Here is a 22181-nt window from a genome sequence, read left to right as displayed (position 1 = left end):
CCCACTGAGCCACCCAGGCACCCAAAAAGATTCTTTATTTAAACAATCTCTATACCCAATGTAGGCTTAAATTCCTGACCCCAAGTTCAAGATTCACATGCTCTACTGAGGTGCCCCTCACTTACTAGGATTTTGTGGTCATGGGCTTTCATTTCTGTGGCTAAATCCCTCAAAGAATAGCTGAGCTGTAGGGTAGGTGTCTGTTGACCGTCACAGGGCAGTGAGGGTCTGCCACAGCTCAAGGGCCGGCTGCACCAGTCCAAGTAGAACTACAGAATTCAATATTTAGTGAAGGCAAACTCTTCTAATTATCCTGTGTCGTAAGATGAAGTAATGTGATTATAAATTCCTGCCAGGGAGTGCCTGGGTGACTCAGTGGGTTAAAGCTTCTGTCTTTAACTCAGGTCATGATCCCAGGGTCCTGGGATCAAGCCCCCATTGGGCTCTCTGCTCCTCCTCTCTCTCTCTGCCTGCCTCTCTGCCTACTTGTGATCTCTGTCTATCAAATAAATCTTTTTATAAATAAATAAATAAATTCCTGCCTGGCAAGGAAAACGCCTTCAGGTCCCTCGGTGTACTCAGCAGGGCCTAGCACCGTGCCGGGGGGTTATACCTGACTCTGAGTCCAAATGTAGCCTCCTCAGGGACCAGAAGGAAAACTCCAATACTGCCTGACGGTCTCAAGCCAGGAAATCCACAGCTCCTGCTAGAGGTTAGGCATGAGCAATGGGATGATGGACCTTGGGTGTCCTGACCAGGTGCTCCACTGCAACCCAGGCCTGCCCAGGGCCTGCCCCCTCCCACCTATCTAGCAGTTTGTCTGTGGTTACTACCCAGAAGAGGAAGAGTTAAGTGTGGTGTGCTGATTGCCCTTGTGCAAAAGCAGCTGCTTGTCCTTATGTGACCTGTGTCTTTAGAACAGAAATCCTGTTGAGGTTTCCTAGGGTGCATGCATTTGTAGGCTTGAGGGGGTTGTTGTTAAGATTTTATTCATTTATTTATTTAGAGAAAAGAGCTACCTCGGCGCCCCCATGTAGGCATTTTGAATGCAGGAAAGGACAGGCTTAGTTGGCTGGTTATTATATAATCCAGGCCTGTCACTCAAATGAGATGACCCTAGGATCCACCACAAAAAAAAATTGTTGTAGGGGCACCTGGGTGGCTCAGTGGGTTAAGCCTCTGCCTTCAGCTCAGGTCGTGATCTCAGGGTCCTGGTGTGGAACCCCACATCGGGCTCTCTGCTCAGCAGGGAGCCTGCTTCCTCTTTCTTTCTCTGCCTGCTTCTCTGCCTAGTTGTGACCTCTCTCTCTCTCTCTCTGTGTCAAATAAATAAATAAAATCTTTTTAAAAAATTGCTATAAAGCCCACACCCTGGAGTTTCTGGGGCCATTGTCTCCCTTGACTGGCCTGCTTCTCCCTTGGAATGTACTTTAATAACACTTTGCTCTGCTGTACTTTCAGTATGCTGCTGAAAATAACCAAGGCTTCTTATGTTTTCCATCTCACTCTCCATAACACTCCTGGTCCCTAAAGCCCTGGCACCCCATTAGGCGGTCACCGTGACAAGGTTGCCTCCCTTTGTTCCTGCTTCAGAGCAGGCACCTGCAGACTGGGGTTCAGCAGCAGGGCTATAGTGATTCGGTGTCAATGGGGAGGCTGGCTTAGGCACCAGAAACACTGGTCACGTGCTTAAGTTCCTTCCACTGCCACCATCTAAGGATATTTCCTCTCCTTCCAAAGACCCTCAAATCCACCCTACCTGGTCAGTGGCTTTATTATGATGATTTTATCATCATGGAGAGTAAGTGGGAGAGGGCACCAGTGAAGTACAAGAACTGCAGAGCAAGCTGGTGTCCAGCCACACTATTCCTCCTATGCTGTCCTGGGACAGGTACAAACACAGCAGCAACAGCACCCGCCTCACAGGGGTCATGAGCTGTAAATGAGTGAACATATGCGAAAAGCTAAAAACAGTAGCTCAAACAAGGTAGGCCATGATAAAGTTCATTCATTCATTGGGGCTCCCAATCCCTTTAAAAGAATGCTCCAGTACTGTGAGACGCTAGACACGCAGAATCCACGGATGGTTTTCCCTTGAACAAGAGACATCAAACTCGTTACGTTGCTTTGGTTTTGTTATTAGACAGCTCTGTGTAAATGTCACCATTCCATTGCCATGTGGTTAAACCAGGAGGTCCCAGGTGCCAGATGATTTGCTCTGGGCACTTGGGCTACTCCCTCTCCCTATCCTACATGCCGAGGCTGGCCACCCAAGGTATTGCCCGAGGTGCCAGCTTCCTCATCACCGTGCACACTAGCAGCCAGCTGCCCTGAGAGATGAAAGGTAGGGCAGGAGCAGGTGACATTCTGGTTCCTGCAGCAGTCAAGAATGGAACCCTTCGGGTGCCTGGGTGGCTCAGTGGGTTAAAGCCTCTGCCTTCAACTCAGGTCATGATCCCAGGGTCCTGGGATCGAGCCCCCATTGGGCTCTCTGCTCAGTGGGGAGCCTGCTTCCTTTCCTCTCTCTCTCTCTCTCTCTCTCTCTCTCTCTGCCTGCCTCTCTGCCTACTTGTGATCTCCATCTGTCAAATAAATAAATAAAATATTAAAAAAAAAAAGAATGGAACCCTCTGAACTGGGATGGAGTGGGAGAGGACACCGGTGGCTAGAGGCACTTTCTGGCTTTCACGTGTGTAGGGCTATAACGCTGTTAATGGTGTGGCCCAAGATAGGTGCAGTGTTTTCTGTAAGTCATGGAGGTGCCCAACATTAATGCAAAAGCTGCCTGGGCCAGGGGCTGAATGTTGATACTCCCCAAAACCACAAGCTGTGCAATCTCAGTCCAGTACTTGAGATGTGAAGAAACCGAAATCATGGGATACCAGGGCCCAAGATCATGCAGGTTATAGTCAGAGGAACCGAGCTGCAAACTCAGGTCAGCCTGACGTAGCTTGGGCCTAAACTCAGACTCCTATTCTTCCATGTTGCGTTTTTTTTTGGGGGGGGGGGGATTTTATGTATTTATTTGGGAGAGAGAGGGAGAGAGGGCGGAAGAGTGGGAAAGGTAGCCCAATGTGGGGCTTGATCCCAGGACACTGAGATCATGACTTGATCCGAGATTAAGAGTAAGGTGTTTAACAGACAGAGCTTCCCCAGGCTCCCTAGAAAACTTTTATTTAGTGTATTGGGGTGTGGGGACAGGGAGCTTGCATATATATTAAGGAACTTATTCATATTCTCTTACTTTGGCACATTGGTTCAATTGTCTTAGTTTGCCATCTTGATGGGGGCAAATTATTCCATTTGGGCTTGTTGTTGTGTCTTTTCAAACAGTAGACACTCCGGAATGTCCTTCCACTCTCCTTTTCTCTCCTGATACCCAGCCCCTTGCTGTGCCCAACTTCCGTGGCCTCATATCTCATCCTTTCCCCTCAACCTTCATCTCTTTCTCCTAGGTCCTTTAACACCAGACTCCCCTTAATGTGTCCTGACTTGGCCACATGTCTTTGAAATGTCTTGTTAATGTGCTATTTGATGACAGCAATGTGTTCCCTCCAAGGGGTTGCAGTCCAGGTATAACCACCACCTAGACCTGCTCCCCAACATGGTGCTCCCTTGTCGGCAGAGGCTAAGGCTGTACCAAATGCCCCAAACAGATAAGTGAGCAAGAGGCCTACCATGTCAGTCTGTACTCACACCTGCACGGGGTCCCCCAGTCTAGGATGTGGAGGCGCGCAGTCAACCTAATTCCTGTCCCCTTGGCACTGACTCCATGGACTCCATCCTGGTTGTGTCCAATATGCACTCAGTTAACTGGCATTTCTCTGTTTTTCGGTTGTTAGCATGGAGCAGAGGAAGAGGAGCTGTCATACGACCAGAAACATAACCATTATGAAATATACACAGAGCCTTTTCCCTACAAAGACATATACTACCAGGAGTAAAGCTGCTAGAGCTCTTTCCAGCTGGGTGAAGGACACTGCTCCCATTCCAGGTCGCTCTAGCCTTCTTCTCTCACCTAAGTGAGAGGTCATAGTCAACAGGTGCTAGGGTTTCAGGGAAATACACTGAGAACGCCGTAGCCAGTGAAGGCAGTTGGGGTCAGGAAGTAAAAGAAACTACAGCGATAGAGATGTGCTCCTGAGACTCAGTCCCACCAAGACTGAGATTTCACTGGAATATATAGTATGCTCCTGCCCTCGCACACCTGACACAGCATCAATGGAGCTGCAGTGTAACAACACTGGGTTACAGCTAACGGAGATGCAAGACAGGGACTCTCTGTGAAGAATACTCACCAGAGCAGAAAGTTTGGAGAAGAAACGAAAACTAGCGCACGGGAGGAATCTGAAGTCTCTGGCATCCATAACTACAGCAAGCAAGTTCAGCCCTACTCCTACCATAAATCCTCACACGAACCTCCTGTTTACCTTACTTCCTGTTACCAAACATATGTCTGGCTTTCAGCAGCAACTGACAAGGCATGTCAAAAGGCAAGAAAAAAAGAAAATCTGAGGACACACAAAGCAATCATCACAATGACAATCACATAGGACACTGAGGTTGGAACTATCAGGATGTAAAATAACAATAATTAAGAAACATGTTAAGGGCTCTAGTGGAAAAAGACAAAATGCAGGAATAGATGGATAATGTAAGTGGAGAGATGGAAACTATGGAAAGGTCAAAAGTGAAGGCATGAAGGAAACAACACCAGTAGAAATGAAGAGTGCCTTCAGTGGGCTTATCAGTAGGCTCAGCCCAGCCAAGGAAAGAACTGGTGCTCAGCACAATTCCGCAGAATGCAAGTGTCTACTATTATCTGTTTTACAGGTGTACACGGGGATTCACAGAGGTCCCACCAGGTTGTTTGGGGTCCAACCACCGGCACCAGATAACAGTCCCAATCCCCACCCGGCAGTGCAATCTTGTTCAGGGGAGATCCGAGCCAAGGATATGGAACTATTTTGTGTTCAGAGGATGTTGCCAATTTTATTTCATTTCCAATTCATTAAATTATGAATTTATCAAACAATTAGCATATCTCTAAATATTAGGCAATCAGGATTCCTCTAGTCTAAGTAATTACACATTACAGGGATAATTTTATTTTTTTTTAAGATTTTATTTATTTGACAGAGATCACAAGTAGGCAGAGAGGCAGGCAGAGAGAGGAAGAAGCAGGCTCCCCACGGAGCAGAGAGCCCGATGCGGGGCTCGATCCCAAGACCCTGGGATCATGACCTGAGCCAAAGGCAGAGGCTTTAACCCACTTAGCCACCCAGGCGCCCCTACAGGGATAATTTTAAAATAAGGTTTTAAGAAATTAGTCTCCAAACATTCAAACAGTGCTTGGAATGTTAATGCCTCAAAGCTTTTGATTAAATCATGAGTTTAAGATGTTAGATTTCCTTAAATTCTTTCAAAGTGAACAATACTTAACAAACGAATATTCCAAAATTGATGGGATCTCTTGCATTTCGAGGATTTACATTCGAAAAATAGTTATGGCTGAGACAGATGCATGTATAAGGAGGGAGAAAGAGAGTAAGGAAGGCAGAAAGAATGAATGAGCTTGACGAAGATGAATTCCTTATCTCCTTACAAAAGTGGGCAACCAGGCGCTGGGTAACGTTACTGTACCACGTCTGTCTGTCTGTATACATGCATGCGTGCATGTAATGGAAGTAATTGAGGCTGGGGGCTTGCACCCTTTGGTGCAGGGGTTGCAAAACTGGTGTTAACCCTTCACAGGCCACAGAGAGGCCAAATGAAGCACAAGCCTCCAGAGGTGAACCTGGGGTCGCATTCCCGGGCTCGCTGCCCCAGCGCCACCCCTTCTGGCCCGCCCCTCCCACTGGGCTTTGTCCTTAAAGCCCCGGGCTGGGGTCGCCTCCTGGCACCTCAGCGGTTCCCGCTTCCGCGCGTGCAGGGTTTAACCTCGGGGCAGCTCGGGTGCCAGCTCGGGTCCCAGGACGCCGACTACCCACGGAACACGCGCGGGCCGGCCGAAGCTGGAGCACGCCTGCGGGACTCCATTTCCCAGCGTGCTGCGCGGAGATCCGGAAGGGTGACGCCCGCCCGGCCGCAGAGTGGACGGGAACTACGCTTCCCAGAAGGCGGCGCACGTGCGTCCGCAGCGCGCATTGGGCCAATAAGGGTTTGCGGGGGCTGGACTTCCGGCGTCCGGGGTCTGTCACTTTGCAGCGGGGCGCGGGGCCACACCGGTGTTGGGGACCCGAGCGCGGCGGGCCCGGGCGGGGTTCAGGAGGGGTGGAGACCCGAGGCGAGGGCTGCGACGAGGGCACGAGCGGAGAGGCGCTGGGCGCACGGCGTGGGCGGCCGTCGCGCCCCCCGAACCTCGGTTTCTCCGGGTGTAGCCTGGGCCGCCCCGCGGGGCTGTTGGGCGGTGGCCCGCGTCACGTGTTCACCGACCCCGGGGCGGCAGGGGAGGCGGCGTCCTGGGCTCTGGGGCGTCTGTGCCCTGGACGGACGCGGAGACTGAGGCCCGGAACCGGGACTTTCGCGTTGTCCGTCGCTTTCTGCGCGTCCCCAAGTGCAGGCTCTGATGGCGACCGCGGCGCTGACAGACCCGGCGCAGGTGAGTCGAGGAGGCGTCGGACTCCCTCCCCCGCCCCCCAGCCACCCGCCTAGGTCGCTCCTGGAGGGACCCGAGTCCCGACTCAGGGAGGGGCCCCATCGGGACGTTTTGTCTCCCGTCTCGGTTCGTCCCAGGCCCCGGCGTTCAGGCCATGGTGGGGCGTGCACGTGTGAGATCCCCGGTCCTGGTGGCCAAGGGGGTGAGGGTGGAAGGAAGTTGCAGGCGGAGGGCGCCGCATGTGCAAAAGCCGGGAGGGAATACTGAGCCTGGGTGCTCCCGGAGCTGGGCTTCTGACGTGAGCCCCGGACAGAAATGGCAGGCTGAGGAGCTGGCGTTGGGGGCCGTGGAGGGTTCGACGGAGACCGGACATGCTTCAAGTTAGGGCTTTTAAAGTGTCGCCGCGTGTGCTTGGCGGAGAAAAGACGCAGACCGGGGTGGCGGCGCGCAGGGAGCAGGCAGTGCCACAGCAGGTGGCCGGAGTCGCCGCCTGCGCACTGGGCGGGTGGAGATAGGAAACGTGGTGGGTTCGGGATAGATCCGATGTCTCAGGTGCGGCGGGGGAGCGAGTGGCCCCAGCGGAGCACAGTCCCAGGGTTTTTGGCCTGAACACCCGGAAGAACAGAACTGCTGTATCAGAAACAGGAATCTGAGGGGAAAGCAGGTTTAAGAGTATGTCCCAGAGCAGAGGTATCATCACGTGGACCCGAAACTGCAGATATCCAAGGACACGGTCCTGATATTCCAAGCCAAGGCAGGGCCTGGGAATCCCATTTAGGAGGAAGGAATCTCATGGACTCAGCCAGGGATGGGTAGAGACGAATACAGGTCGGTAGACCGTGGGGCTCTGGGAGGAATTCTGGCAAGTGGCTGAAGGCAGGGTTTTTGGCCAAGGAAATGGAGGGGTGGGGTGTGCTTAGTAATGGAGGGAGGAGGAAACTGGCTTCCTGTGAGGCCACCGGATCCCTGGGCCCCTCCTGTAGTGACTGGAGGGGATCAGCCAGTCAGTCCTCAAGCTGGAGGAGCAGCCCTGGGATGTCAGGCCCGTTCTACAGAAGATGGCATCCCTCCAGGCATGGGCGTGTCCCGGCGGGTCCATAGTTGGGACTTGTACAATCGCTACTTACAAGAAGAGCTAAGGGCATGTCCGGGAGGGTCAGTTTGTGCAAAGGCTGGAGCACAAGGGGCACCTGGGCCTGCCTTTGGGGTGGCAGCCATCTGAATGCCGTGAGTTTGCTCTGGCTGCCTTGTGTAAGTGACCAGTGTGGAGGCCAAGAAAGCATCTATGCCCTAGACAGGTAGGGTTTAGGGGAGAGGAGGGAAGTTTAATCGGCACAGTTGCAGAGCCCGGGGAAGGAGGGGGTCAGGGTGAGGAAGGTAACCCTCTGAGGGACATGGGAAAGGTAGCCATTCGGCCAGGGAGGTGGGTCCTGGGTCATAGAGCCATAGCTTAGATTGTGTCCATCTTCCCCCACCCACTGTTGTAGGGCCTGATGGCCTTTGAGGATGTGGCCGTGTACTTCTCCCAGGAGGAGTGGGAGCTCCTGGACGCAGCCCAGAAGGCCTTGTACTGCCACGTGATGCTAGAGAACTTCGCACTTGTGGCCTCACTGGGTAAGGCCCTGGGTTTTCCATGGGAAGCTCAGCTGTTGCCAGCACTAACCCCGCATCTCCCGTTGGCTTACGAGCAGCCTCACACCAGCTGGCCGAGTGTCCCTGTCCCGCTGTGGCACCTCTGTGTCCAGGCTCGACCCTTTTCATCTGCTACTGCCAACCCAGTTCTCCTCACGGGAACCATTGCTCATTTCCTGTGAGTCCTGCCCTGTGGTGTGGTTTTCTTTGTTGCCCAGATGACACCATCTGTGTCCCATAAAGTCCTGCCTCCTATTACCCATTGTGCTGGGCCTGGCCCTTCACTTGCTTGTCTTTTCTCACAGGACTCTCTGCCTCACGACCACGGGTGGTCATTCAGCTTGAGCGTGGCGAGGAGCCCTGGGTTCTCAGTGGGACAGTTGTGACACCAGTCAGGAATGCTCCTAGGAAGCCCAGCCCTGGTGAGTGGGGACTCGGAGAGTGTGAACTTGGGCCCAGCAATGGCCAGGCTTCTGTCTCCCTTTCCCTGCCCTCCTGGACACTCTCATCTCCTGCCTCCCACCTGACTCCCTCCCGTTCTCCTTCTATCATCACCCCCTCTTGGAGGCTCTGGTCTTGGCTTACCCATTAAAGGGGAGCTCCCAGAGCAGCCCATTCCAGGCACTGGGCGCAGCCTTTCCCAGGATGTTCCTGGTCCTGCTCTCATGGAGTTGACCATGCCAGGGGAGAGGCCTAGGGAAATGAGTTTGTGAGTAAAGCCTGTAGCATCAGGTGTAAGGAGGAAAAGCAAGCTTGAGGAGTTTCCAGGGCCAGAGGGAATGACATACACTGGTGTCTGGCTACTGCTCCTCTCCCCATCCTTGGCATCCCCTTTGCCTGAACACTAGGCCTGGCCCAGTAATCCCCTCTTGGCCAGGGTGACCCAGGATCTGCCATTTCTGTGCCTTTAGGTTCCCGTCATCTGGCATACGACAGGGTTGTTCCAGCAGAAGCAGAGCTGCCAGGGTCCTTCCATGATGGCTCCCCTTCAGCATCTACAAGGGTCCTCCCCTTCACTGGCATCTGTGAGCACGGGAAGAGCCTGGAGGGCTGGCAGGGCACTTCCCCCTCTCAGGAGAAAAAACCCACAGGGGTGTCTGTAATCTATTGGGAACAGCTCCTGCTAGGTCCTGGCAGTGGGGAGGCCAGTGTCAGTCTGCGCCTGACCTCCCCACTGAGGCCAGCTGAGGACTGCCCACCTAAGGAGAAGGCCCTTGTGACCCGCCCCATGCCAGGCAAGCAGCTAAGGGCATGTGGGCGGGAGGCGTCTCGGAGAGGTTTCTCCAAAATTCCAGAATTTGAGGCTGGTCTCACCTCTGGGGAAGGAGGAAAGAGTCCCGCTGGCCACAAGTCTCATGGACACCCTGCTGCCCAGGAGCCCCCAGCCTGGGATCAGCTGGGCAAGGCCCTCCACATGGGCCCTGGCCTCCTCCCTGGGGAGAAGCCTTTTGAATGCAGGGCGTGCAACAAGGTGTTCGTGAAGAGCTCCGACCTGCTCAAGCACCTGCGCACGCACACCGGTGAGCGGCCCTACGAGTGTGCGCAGTGCGGCAAGGCCTTCAGCCAGACCTCACACCTGACGCAGCACCAGCGCATCCACAGTGGGGAAACGCCATATGCATGCCCGGCTTGCGGCAAGGCCTTCCGGCACAGCTCCTCGCTGGTGAGGCACCAGCGTATACACACCGCTGAGAAGTCTTTCCGCTGCGGCGAGTGTGGCAAGGCCTTCAGCCATGGCTCCAACCTCAGCCAGCACCGCAAGATCCACGCAGGCGGGCGGCCGTACGCATGCGCCCAGTGTGGCCGCCGTTTCTGCCGCAACTCACACCTGATTCAGCATGAACGCACGCACACGGGGGAGAAGCCTTACACTTGTGCCCTTTGTGGGGCCGCCTTCAGCCAGGGTTCTTCTCTCTTCAAGCACCAGCGTGTGCACACGGGCGAGAAGCCCTTCGCCTGTGCACAGTGCGGCCGCGCCTTCAGTCATAGCTCTAACCTCACTCAGCATCAGCTGCTGCACACCGGCGAGCGGCCCTTCCGCTGCGGGGACTGCGGGAAGGCTTTCGCCAAGGGCGCAGTGTTGCTCAGCCACCGACGCATCCACACGGGCGAGAAGCCCTTCGTGTGCTCGCACTGTGGCCGCGCCTTCCGCGAGCGCCCGGCCCTCTTCCACCATCAGAGGATCCACACAGGAGAGAAACCTGTGCGAAGACCCCGGCATGGGGCAGGCCTCTGCCCTCAGGCCAGGCCTTCTTCCGTGGCCTCATCAGAGGGCTCACTGGGGAGGGAAGCGGGGCCCACTCCTGCCTCACGTCTAGCCGCAGTCTCAAAGCCTGCTGAAGCCTGAGTTCACAGCTCCAGCCTTCCCTGGCTTGTCGTAACACAGCTGTGTTCCCTCTGTATCCACATTTTGGAGGAGACCCGTATGTGCACTGTGGTTCCGTCTGCACGTGTGATGATGTTTGCCATTTCAGCCACGGCTCACTCCAGCTGCAGAAATATCTGGGGGATCGCCCCCCCATTCGGATGCTGGGACTTCAGTAGTGCAGAGACTTGGGAGTCAGAGTGCCGTTTCATGCCCATTATGACTGTGGGTGCTCAGGTGAGGCGGGGGAGAGCTGGAATGCTGGGGAAGCAGCCCTTGACATTTCCCCTTCCCATGCTCAAACTGGCCACCAGGCCAACCCTCAGGATAGTCCTCCAAGGCCTCCTTCCTCCAGATCTCCTGGAAGTAGACCCAGTGGACAGGAGCTCATTTGGGGGTCTGGGGTTGACCTTGGGTCTAGGTCCTGTCTTCCACCTCTGGGACAAAGAACATGAGAGAGAGAGAGATTGATTCAGGCCTACAGAAGCTATTTGCAGCATCCTGAAGGCAGGATCTTGATTAGTGCCAACACGTGCCAGTTGCCAGGCCTGTGAGGCTACACTCACAGTACCTGTACTACACTGAGTAGTACCTGCCGGGCTACTGTGGCTGGTATCCCCACCTTACAGATGAGGAAATTGAGGCAGAGAGAGGGGATGAGTTGTACACAGCAGAGCCAGCACCTGAATCTGGGCCACAGTCCCAGTATCCACACAGCTCACCACTCTGCCCCCATGCTCTGGTACCTGTGCTCTGTTCTGTTGGTGTGAGAGCTGGGTGATGTCAGGCCTGGTTGCGTGCACATGGCAGTCTCCCAGTGGGTGGGGCAAGTAGAGGTGGCAGTCCCCTGGGTGGGCAGAGGAAGACAGACATCAAGGTGGTGGCTCTTAAGCCATGTTCTTTTATTCAGTTTCTCACGGCAGCCTCAGCAATGGCCATGTCCCATTGTCACCAAAGGCACCGCTACAGGACCCTGTATGTCCCCACTGCCCTGACAAGAGGTGATTACAACAACAGGTTTGGAAGAGACCAGATGGGACTACTTGTTTCTGCAGGGTCTGGTGGGCAAGTGCCCACCTGTTCACTTCCCTGAGTTTGAAAGAGGATTTGCTGTCACCTAAGGCCATGTGTGTGTGCACCCTCCCATCCTGGGACACTGAGTTGGACGGGTGGGGTGGGGCCCAGGTTTCTCCCTGTGGCCCTCAGCAGACCAGGGCCCATCCTCACCTCAGTCCTCAAACCCAGGGGTGGTAGTGGTCTCTTTACTTGGGAACAAAAAAAGACCCAAAATTGGAAGTTGAATGGACGCACATTGTGTAAATCCTTGCAGGGCACTGTGGAAGTCTACAGGCTCAGCCTCCCCTCCCAGCCTCCAGGTCCTGGGTCAGAGGGTTTAACATCACAGTCCCGAGAGGCTTCCTGATAAAAATTTGTCAAACGTGTGCACGGTAACAGTCTGATGCCTGTTTCATCTTAGCAGACTGCATACATGCCATCACTGTGTGTTGTGACAGAGCTGCAGACACTTGGCTTTGACCATGTCATTCTGAGAGTGAAAGGGTAGGTATGTAGCCTGTCTGAGGTCCACTGGGTATCTGTGATATCTGTTACTCCCTTGGTAGCCAGAAGTGTGGGGTCAGCCCAGGAGATCTAGTAGGGAGGATAGCATGGGGTGGCCCCAAACAGGACTTCTATCTCGATATGAGTCTTTGTGGATCCAGGCCAGGGAATCTAGGCTGCGGTCACCAAGAGTGGCCAGAAACACTGACTCCAGTTTGGTGGATTGTCTAGTCCCACCCTCTCCAAGACTTGGCAGCTATGTGTCATATCCTATGACCACACAAATTGTTCTCTCATACTCACTTGTCTCCTCCCAGCATTGCCAGACCTTTTATTCTAGAACCTCGCAACTCCTGCAGAGAGAGGATTCTTGCTGAACCCACTCCCAAAGACCCTTAGATGCAGGTCCTCTGTGGCACCTCCTGGGTACCCCACAGGCCTCTGAGCCACTGTTCACCCCTCCTGGACTCATCCTTTCTCCTCTGATCTGGTATACACTCTGGCCTCACTCCCATCTTCCTTTAGAATGGCATCATAAGGGTACCATTCTCAAGTCTGCACAGCTGTGAAATGCAGACAACCCCCCACTTTGATAGCTCTTGGGAGCCCATGGGATTCAGAGGCAAAGGCAAATGTCAAGCAGCACGTGGCTCAAGTCATATGCAACCTTTTCTGCATCTTGGACTGGAGCTCCTGGAGCTCTCATGACCCCTTGAGCTGGGTCTGATGTCCTGAGCCATCTCCTCACCAATCTCCTCCCCACTTCACTGAGGTCCTTCCCACCTGTGTGCTTGGCCCCTGCTATGCCTCACTTCCTCTACCCTTCTCAAACTCGCCCCTCCCAGTGCGTAGGAATGGTCAGTGGCCCACACTGGGGCCTTAGGGGAGCAGTGACCATGATTATCTGCCTTCCCCCATATCTTGAGCCTTACACTGCCCCCCACTAAACTTCTGTGGTCATGCTGAGCCTTGTCCTGTCAGGCTAGTCTTTTTCTTTCTCTCTCTCTCTCTCTCTCTCCCCCTTCCTTCCCTCCCCCCCCCCCGCCTTGCCTTTCCTTTTCTTTTTTTCTCTTTTCTTTTCTTGGCTAGTCCTTAATCCTGAATAGGCTGAGGGTAACAGTGCCCTTGAGCTCTCTGGGGCAAGATAGTGGTGTGAACACATGCATTTCACTTGGTTCAGAAACCCACTGGAGCTACAGAGATGAGAGTATTTAAAAATACGAACCCACAAGAACGAGGATGGTGAAACTAGAAGCAATGGCATTCTGGAACTAGAAGCAGATGTGGGATCTATCTCTGATTTAGAGAAAGTTAAATATTGATTTGGCCCTGGGGGTAGTGGGCAGAGGTTCCACCAGGCTTATAGTGCATAACTCCAGAAGGCCTGTAAAGCAGCAGCCCCCTTGGATAAGGGACCTAAAGCAAAGGTCACTGGGGACAGCTTAGTAGCTATTAGAGCACTAGCTCTCACCATGGTGGAAAAGACATTTCTGGGGAATCCATACAGTTCCAGAGAAACAATCTAAGTCCCCCATCCCCACCCAAAACAGCTCAGTCTGATGATGCGTGGAAGAGTTGACAGGCCCCACCCATGCAGATGCTCAGAGCATCCAGTGTGTACGACCACTGCTCTTCACTGAGTGCTAGCAGCTAGGGATTACTAGGTATCCCAAGAAATCAAAACAGGCATATGCAATTTAGGACCGAATACTTGGTTTCCCACAGTGTGGTTCTTGGCTACTGAGATAAACTGAAGGTACTTTTACTTGTCCTGGTAACCCATGTAAAAGGTTAGCGGCGTCCCATAAGCTGGACAAAAACCTTCGTCCCTCACTTTACAGTACTGACATCTGAAGACGTGTCTGAGACTCTGAGAGTATAAATCATGGGACAGTATCTTCTGTAAATATGTGTCCACCCTGGTTCTTGTTCTCGATGTCCGCAGGGCACCCAGCAGAGGTCGAATAAGGACCCCAGCACCATCCCCGCTGGAGTCCTTCCCGGGTTTGGCGGAGAAAGTCCACAGATAAGGCCGGCCTCTGCTTCCTCCGGGGACCACCTGGAGGAGAGTCTCGGCCTCCAGCACTGTTCCTGAAGTCACTTCCGGCCTCCCGGGAGGACCCGGCGATGCTCTGGCCGTTGCCTTGGAAACAGGGACGGGGGGGGGCGGGGTGTCCTCTAGCGGTCACCAAGAGGACTGCTCCGCGACTAGAACGCGGCCTAGGTGGGGCGCTAGCTCAGGACAGCGGTGAGGCCACGCTCCTCCCACCCCCCTCGCTTGCCAATAGGCGCCGGAGCCACTGTGCGCACGCGCAGAAGTCTATCGTACCGTCCGTCGCGGCCGTCGGTGAGTCCAGGGCCCGGACGCAAAGGAAGAGCGGCCGCCAGAGCGGGGAGGGAGCCCCCACAGTCTGCGACTCTTCGCATTTCTCTGAGAGGAACAGAGCTCTTCTCAGTTGTGAGAGGCCTTTGGCAATGAGCATCCGCTGGCGGAGGCCGCGCCCGTTCTCGCTTGCTGAGTCTCACGGGAAACGTAGTCCGAAGGGGGGGGGGGGCAGGACCTGCCGAGCAGGCGCGTGGTTGGCCAGGGCGGGGTCGCCATGGCAACGCGGGGGGGCGGTGGGCGGAGCCCCTCCACAGAGGCGGCTTTCTGGCGCCGGCGCCGCGGCGGAGGTGAGCGCAGAGTGGGCCTGGAGGGCCGCGGCTCTTTGCATCCCGGGGGGACGCGGCGGTGCCGCGCTGCCCGCATTTCGGAGCGCCCGCTTACCTCCCGACGCGCCCCGCGCGCCCCATCTCCCACCTCGGACCGGGCCCTTCCTCCCACCCGGAACGGTGTTCCCCCTCCTCCGGCAGGACCTCTTCTTACCCCTCCCTTTTGGGGGCCGTTCTCCGGGGGGGGTCAGACCTGGTCTAGCTGGTCTGACGGGCCCCCCAGGTGGCCTTAGTTCATCCCAGACCCTCTTGACGGCCGGGACACAGTCCGCTGAGGACCCCACGCACCTCGTAGCTTTGCTTTGTTGTGATTGTCACACGCTTGCTTCGGGCGACGCGAGCCGTTCTCAGTCCCCTGGGGTCAGCGAGCGCGGTGTGTTGGAGTCCACACAGCCTCTGGCTCGCCCCGTGATGCAGACGTCCCTCCTCCTCCTAGCCGGCCCCGCAGGGGGCCCACTTCCGTCAGCATGTCCCCATGTCCCGGAGATCTGGAGATCGTGGGGACACACACTCCGCCACAGCCCAGCACGGCCCTGTGTCCTGCTGCGGCCTCTTCCCACCGTCACTGCACCCCCTCACCCAGTCCCTGGCCGCCTGCCCCTCCTCCTCCTCCTGCCTGTCACTTTACTCAGCTTCTGAGTGAGACCTTGGAAGACCGCGGTGACTCCTTTCGCCTCCTCTTCATCGTCTCCTGCAGTTTCCTGGAAGCTCCATTGGACAGCTTGCCTCCAGAGCGTCCAACCGAAAGGCTTCCTTCTGCCTTTCAGTTCCGTCGTCCGCAGCCAGCTTCTGTGACCCCTCCCTCCACCCAGCGTTCCCAGCCTCATGCATCCCTGGGCCAGAGCCCTTCCTCAACCAGCCTCAGCCCCCTGGGCTGGGCCCGTCCGCCCTACCCTCGCCATGGCCTCTTAGTCCGCACCCTAACCCCTCCTTTCCTGCAGGTCCCTCTTCTTGGCTACAAGAAGACACCCAGTACAACAATGCCATCCCCACTGGGCCCCCCACGCCTGCCCTCTGTGGACGCCGTGGCCATCCTGGAGGAGCCTGAGACAGCACGCCTGCGCTTCCGAGGATTCTGCTACCAGGAGGTGGCAGGTCCCCGAGAGGCCCTGGCCCGGCTTCGAGAGTTGTGCCGCCAGTGGCTGCGGCCGGAGGCATGCTCCAAGGAGCAGATGCTGGAGCTGCTGGTGCTGGAGCAGTTTCTGAGCACACTGCCCCCCGAGATCCAGGCCTGGGTGCGGGGCCAGCGGCCAGGCAGCCCTGAGGAGGCTGTAGCCCTGGTGGAGGGCCTGCAGCATAACCCTGGGCAGCTGCTGGGCTGGGTGAGTGTGGCCAGCGTTGGCTTCTCTGAGGGACAGAGCCACATGAGAGCCCTTGTGACTTTCCTCTTCCCCCTCAGATCACAGCCCGTGTCCTGAAGCAAGTGGTGTTCCCAGCAGCACAGAAGACAGAGGAGTCCCTGGGGAGATCCCACCCTTCAGGGACAGTGGAGCTTCTCGGGGCCACCTCTCGGGAGGGATCCCAGGACACCCAGATGGAGAGGTCTGCCCAGCTTAGCTGCAGTGTGAAGGAGGAGCCAGATGCTGATGGGCAGGAGATGGGTGAGAGTGGGAGCTGCGCGAGGTCTGGGGGGCTCCTGAAAGGAAGGTGAATGTCCCCAGATGGGATGAGGACTCGGGAAGGACTCCTCCCCAGGAGGCAGGAGGAGAGGACTGGCAGGCTGCCTGCCATGTGACTGGCACACATAGTAGCCTCCTGGCTCCTAGCAGAGGAAGGCCAAGGCTGCAGCACCAACACCAGGTCACCTGCTATGGCTCACATGACCGGCCCCTGACCCTCATCTGCCTCATTTCCTAGCATCTTCCAATCCCCCAGATCCAGCCCAGTGCCACGAGGGGCACCCTGGACACCGGGAACCAGCTTCCGCGTCCTTCCACCCACCCAGGATTCAGGTAAGCAGCCCCAGGTGGAAGGTACAGGCACCCAGAAGGAGGAGCGTGTCCTTGGTGGCCACTCTGCCCTGCCAGTTTTTCAGGCTTCTTGGCTAGCAGCTTTTGTGCTCTTTGCTGCCCAGAAATGGAGTTGGTATCAGGGTCCCTTCTGCAGATCCTCAGGGACAGGGACAGGCTGGTGGTCTCTCTAAAATTGGGAAGAATTTGGGCCTTAGGCCACAGAATCTGGTTTAGGGCGACTGACACTTGAAAGGGTTGGTTTCTTCATTTACAGAGAAATCAGGGATTTTGAAGCACTTAGCAGTCTTTTTTTTTTTTTTTTTAAGTAAATTTTTTGTTGTTTTGTTTTCGTTTTAGGTTTTTATTTATTTGACAGAGAGAGAGAGACAGTGAGACAGGGAACAGGAATAGGAGGAGTGGGAGAGGGAGAAGCAGGCTTAGCTTCCCGCTGAGTGGGGAGCTCACCCAATGCAGGTCTCGATCCCATGACTCTGGGATCTTGACTTGAACTGAAGGCAGACGCTTAACGACTGAGCCACTTAGGCACCCCAGCACCTAGCAGTCTTTTTTTTTTTTTTTTTTTAAAGATTTTATTTATTTATTTGTCAGAGAGAGAGGGCGAGAGAGCGAGCACAGGCAGACAGAGAGGCAGGCAGAGGCAGAGGGAGAAGCAGGCTCCCTGCCGAGTGAAGAGCCCGATGTGGGACTCCATCCCAGGACGCTGGGATCATGACCTGAGTGGAAGGCAGCTGCTTAACCAACTGAGCCACCCAGGCGTCCCGCACCTAGCAGTCTTAAACTGGTACCTGGGGACTTGAACCCTCATGGGCACGTGGGGAGGGGTCAAGATGGTGAACCTTGACAAGAAAGCCTGAGCACACACAGCAGTTTGGCCTTCCCTTTTGGTTTCCCCTCCCCCTCCACACAACAGGTGGCCTTCCTCTAGGAAATAACCTGCAGCCACCTCTTTCTTGAGGCTTTCTTTGAAGTCTGGCCAGCCAGCCCTGCGGCAAGCTGGGCGTGGAAGTCCCACAGAGGCCCGGCTACCTGGAATGTTTGGTTGCTTGGTTCCTGAGTGTGAACAGCAGGGGTCCTGTCCTTTCCCAGCAGCTTTGCTCCTGAGCCACTCCACTGGGGAGCATTCCCAGTGGAAGAGCTGGTTGGGATGTGCTTGGAGGCTGAAAAGTTCCTCCAGGCTCTCTCCACAGTCTGATGGCACAGTGCCCGACAGCTAGGTGGGCAGGCCACACCCTCCAAAGCCGCTTAGCGCCAGCCAGCAGCATTCTGGCTGTGGCTTCGTGGGGCTGCCTCCTCCCTGTCCCTGGACCTGCAGGCGTTTGCCTGGCAGGATTACTTTTCCCACCCCAGCAAAGATGGGGATATCGGGAGACAAGGAGAGCAGAAGCAGGGGCAGGGAGTGCATGCCCTGGTATAGTCCACAAGGGTCCACCACACGGTTGTGCTCCAACCACCAGAGTTCACCCTTTGGCATCAGGCCGGACACAGCCCACCACCCCACCCACACTCCGCTCTGAGCGCGGAGATGCTTGGCTGCACTGCCTAATGTGAGTTCTCCTGCTCTAAACCTCCCCAAAGCTAGGCCCCCACATCTAGGACTGCTGACAGCCCTCAGCAGCTCCCCCAAAGAGGATCTATGTTACTTTTGTAATCAGAGGCTTGGGGAGAGGTGGCTGGATTCCCTTGGGTCCCCAGGCCTTTTGTTCTCAATGCAGCACACTGTTCAAGGCAAGGAGGTGGGGACAGTCATATCTGTGCCCACCTCAGCTTCTTCCGGAACCCATTAAGGGGTTCTCAGCTTTACTCTCTTTGGCTAGAATATGGAATGGGGCTTCTGAGGGGAACAAGTGCTAGCAGCATCCCCCTAGTGAGCTGAAGGACAGCTCCTCTCTGCCCTATTTCCCAACCTTCACACACCCTTTTCAGCTTCACCCTTAGCAAGCAAAAGAGCCTTAGGTAGCCTGCCCGATACTTCAGGTAATGAGTAAGGTCATGACCAGGGGACATGGGCAGGGTGGGCACTGCAGGCAAGGCAGAGGTTGGGGGGTGGACAGGTACCAAGGGTGATGGGCCGTATCCCCACAGGAGGAGTGGGGGCTACTGGACCCGTCACAGAAGGAACTGTACTGGGACGCAATGCTGGAGAAGTATGGCACGGTGGTCTCCCTGGGTGAGGACCAGCCATCACCCCTCCTTCAGTATCTGCATAGCCCTAACCATAGGGCACTCTGCCCAGCCCTGTCCTGTGTACATCTCCCAGCGCTTACCTGAGTTCCTGCTCATTACCTGAGGGCACCCTGTCACCCACCAGGGCCCCCACCCCCGCCAATATGTAAGAGCCCCTCACCCACCCCTATGCCATGACTGCTACCTGACTGTCCCTCACCCCAGCAGGAATACCAGCACCCCAGCCGGAGGCACGGGAAGAGTTGGAGCCTGGGGCACTGCGTACGGGGACAGAGGGTCGAAGAAGCCTCCACCCGGGTGAGTTCTTCTCCATGTGACCCGAACCATCTGTTCTCTGCTGGGGTGGGAGCTTGTCCACCCCCACACACCTGATGGGAGAGGGTGGGCCAATGTCAAGGGTACTGGGCTACTGGGACTGCCACTTCTCCTTCCCCCAGGAGATGAAAGTGAGAGCCACTGCGAGGGTCCACCCCAGTGCCCAGAGGCCCAGCCACCCCAGGGCCCGGGATCTGTCACCTGGGAGGGCCCGTCTGGGGCCTCTGTGTCTGCCAGGGCAATGCTGGGAACAGGGCTGGAGGCCGGTGCCCTGCAAAGGAAGCCTTATACCTGTGAGCTGTGTGGCCGAGGCTTTGACTGGAAATCAGTCTTCGTCATCCACCACCGGACCCATGCGGAAGGGCAGGGTCCACAGGCCCTGGGCATCGGGGGTGCTCAGAAACTGCCTCTGGGTTCCCGGGAGCTGGGCACACCCCGGCCCCCCCGGCGCATGCTCCCAAGCCCTCGGAGCTATGCGTGTGAGGAATGTGGGCGCAGCTTCAGCTGGAAATCACAGCTGGTCATCCACCGCAAGGGCCACGTGGGCCAGCGGCGCCACCTCTGTGGGGACTGCGGCCGTGGCTTTGACTGGAAGTCCCAACTGGTCATCCATAGGAAGAGCCACCGACCCGAAGCCCCATGAAGGACCCGAGAAGGTATCCTCATCCTGCGGGCTTGGGAGCTTCCAGGGCCTGGACACAGTTCCTGGCGTTCTGGTTCCAGCCTTCCCCGGGGCTGCTCAGCCTCTATGATTCTTGGGGGCAGCAGAGGACACTGGTGAATCAGAGTTCCCAGAAGGTTCCCCTGTCCCAGTTCAGTCTCCCCCAAACCACCTGGGCGTAAGTAGAAAGAAGCTGCCCCTCCTTCCACCACCCCGTGAGGCCCGAGTTAGAATCTGCTGCCTAAGCCTGGTGACTTCCCGGCTCTGAGACCCCAGCTGTGACCCAATGCAGGCTGACAGGCCAAGGACTCCCCCTACCCCTGGGACCTCAGTGGCCCCCGGTGGCTGCTCAGAAACTGCCCCTTTCTACCCTGAAGCTTCTGGGCCGGATGTCTCGGTGTGGAAGGCACAGACAGTCCAGGAGAATATGCCTTGCCTCTGTTTGCAGGCAGATAGAAAACTAGTGCCCACCCATGTTTGAGATTTTTTAGAAATTTCACTTTCATAATGGAAAGTTTCTGTGTAAGAATCCTGATCTTTGCTTTCCACGGGTCAGAATATTGGCAGTGCCACTGAACAACTAAGCCACCCAGGCTTAGTTGTCCCATGTGAACCCTTTTAAAGCATGGAGTTTTCTCTGGCTGGTGACAGGAAAGGAAGTCCAAAGGACTCGAAGCATGGGGCACCTGGGTGGCTCAATTAATTAAACATCTGCCTTTGGCTCTGCTCATGATCCCAGGGTTCTTGGATCGAGTCCCGCATTGGGCTCCCTGCTCAGTGGAGTCTGCTTCTCCCTCTGCCACTCTCCACTTTGCCCCCCTCACCACCATCTCAAATAAATAAAATAAAATCTTAAAAAAAAAAAATTGGAAGCCTGAGAAGGATTTGATTCACCACTGCTGGCTTGTAAGATAGAGGGAGTCCCACCGTGACCTCTGGAAGGTCAGAACAAACCCTTGCTGACAGCTGACAAAGAAATAGAGACCTCAGTCCTACCACCACAAGGCTTTGCAGTCTGCCAACAACTTGAATGGGTGTGGAAGTAGATAACTCCAAGGTCTTCAGATAAGAGCCTCCCCAGCCACTGTATTTCAGCTTTGTGATACTCTGAGCAGACGACCCAGCCAGTGCCTCCCAGACTTCTGAGCGGCAGAACGGTGAGCTAATCAATGGATGTTGTTTTAAGCCACTAAATTTGTGGCAATTTTTAAAATAGCACACAGAAAACGTAATGAAACCACGTATTGTTAACGGGTTTAGTGCTCCTTGTGGCCAAAAATACAAAACTGGCTTGCATCCAGGGATGAATGGGGTATGAAATAAAATGGTGATTGTATTTTTCAATAAAAGTATTAATAAGAATTGAAAAAAACAAATAATGACTTTGGAAAACTTGCCTGTATGTATTACAGCTGAACCTATGTATACTCTTACTCAGCAATTCCACTCCTGGCTATGCACCCCACAAATGAATTCTTGTTTTGGCTCAGGTCATGATCTCAGGGTTGTGAGGTCGAGCCCCGAGTCCGGCTCCATGCCCAGCACAGAGTCTGCTTGTCCTTCTCCCTCTGCTCCTCCTCCCGCTCACCCCATCTCTTTGTCTCTCACGCAAATAAATACAATCTTTAAAAAAAATATATGAATGCTTATGAGCACCAAAAGACAGGTACAGAAACAGAGCAACTATCTGTGAAAGCAAAAAGATCAGAAAACAGTCCAAGCCCACTGCAGTTACCAGCGTATCGCCTCTCTGCTTCATACCGGTGCCCGTCCACTCTGGTGGGCTGGGCCCTGCAGCCGGTTCTCCTCCACAGTCAGCACGTTGTTGAGCTTGGTCAGTCGTAGAGGGCACTGGAGGGAACCACAAGTTGCTTCTCTTCTTCCTGCCACCACAGCAGTGGTACATGTGGAGACTCTGCCCAAAGTAGGCCTTCTTTTGGCAAGCTCAGAGCCTTGGCCTGGCCCAGTCGCCACCTCACCACAGCCCTTCTGATATGGATACCATGCACCCCAAGGTACCCTGCTAGCAAGCAGCTTCCCGGTGCCTCTCCCAGCAGATACCTCATGCTGTAGGCCTTGTACCTGCAGTGGCACCTTAAGTCATCTGCACGCCTGCTTATTGCTTTGGCCCACCACCACATCAAGGTGTTCTTGGCTTGGCTTGGGCAACCCAGAGAATCT

General features: G+C 55.3%; 2 protein-coding genes across 9 annotated transcripts in view; both read left to right on the top strand.

Moving 5' to 3' along the window:
- Nucleotides 1-12037, top strand: part of LOC122912098 (zinc finger protein 324A-like) — a 29073-nt gene extending 17036 nt beyond the window's left edge. Inside the window, exons 1-4 of one of the 3 annotated variants that reach the window (XM_044257450.1) lie at nt 6278-6601; nt 8086-8212; nt 8536-8652; nt 9142-12037. In XM_044257450.1, the coding sequence (XP_044113385.1) occupies nt 6569-6601; nt 8086-8212; nt 8536-8652; nt 9142-10577 (1713 nt within the window). In that variant the 5' untranslated portion in view covers nt 6278-6568 and the 3' untranslated portion in view covers nt 10578-12037. Of the gene's footprint in view, nt 1-3842; nt 5036-6277; nt 6602-8085; nt 8213-8535; nt 8653-9141 lie in introns of those variants that run through there. The other 2 variants (XM_044257451.1, XR_006385537.1) reach the window with 2 other exon arrangements.
- A 1146-nt stretch (nt 12038-13183) lies between these two features.
- On the top strand, nt 13184-20750 carry ZNF446 (zinc finger protein 446). Of its 6 annotated transcripts, none has more exons than XM_044257446.1 (7): nt 13184-14502; nt 15809-16189; nt 16267-16468; nt 16725-16819; nt 18923-19007; nt 19229-19321; nt 19462-20750. In XM_044257446.1, the coding sequence occupies exons 2-7, from the start codon at nt 15848-15850 to the stop codon at nt 19980-19982; spliced, it is 1338 nt and encodes a 445-aa protein (XP_044113381.1). In that variant the 5' UTR covers nt 13184-14502; nt 15809-15847; the 3' UTR covers nt 19983-20750. The 6 variants fall into 6 exon arrangements, with proteins under 6 accessions (XP_044113381.1, XP_044113382.1, XP_044113383.1 ...); XM_044257447.1 differs by lacking the exon at nt 13184-14502 and adding an exon at nt 14513-14613; XM_044257448.1 differs by lacking the exon at nt 13184-14502 and adding an exon at nt 14817-14828.
- The last annotated feature ends 1431 nt before the right edge of the window (nt 20751-22181 follow it).

Source organism: Neovison vison, chromosome 7, assembly GCF_020171115.1.
Source record: "Neovison vison isolate M4711 chromosome 7, ASM_NN_V1, whole genome shotgun sequence".
NCBI lineage: Eukaryota > Metazoa > Chordata > Mammalia > Carnivora > Mustelidae > Neogale > Neogale vison.
This window is presented reverse-complemented; position numbering and strand designations above follow the sequence as displayed.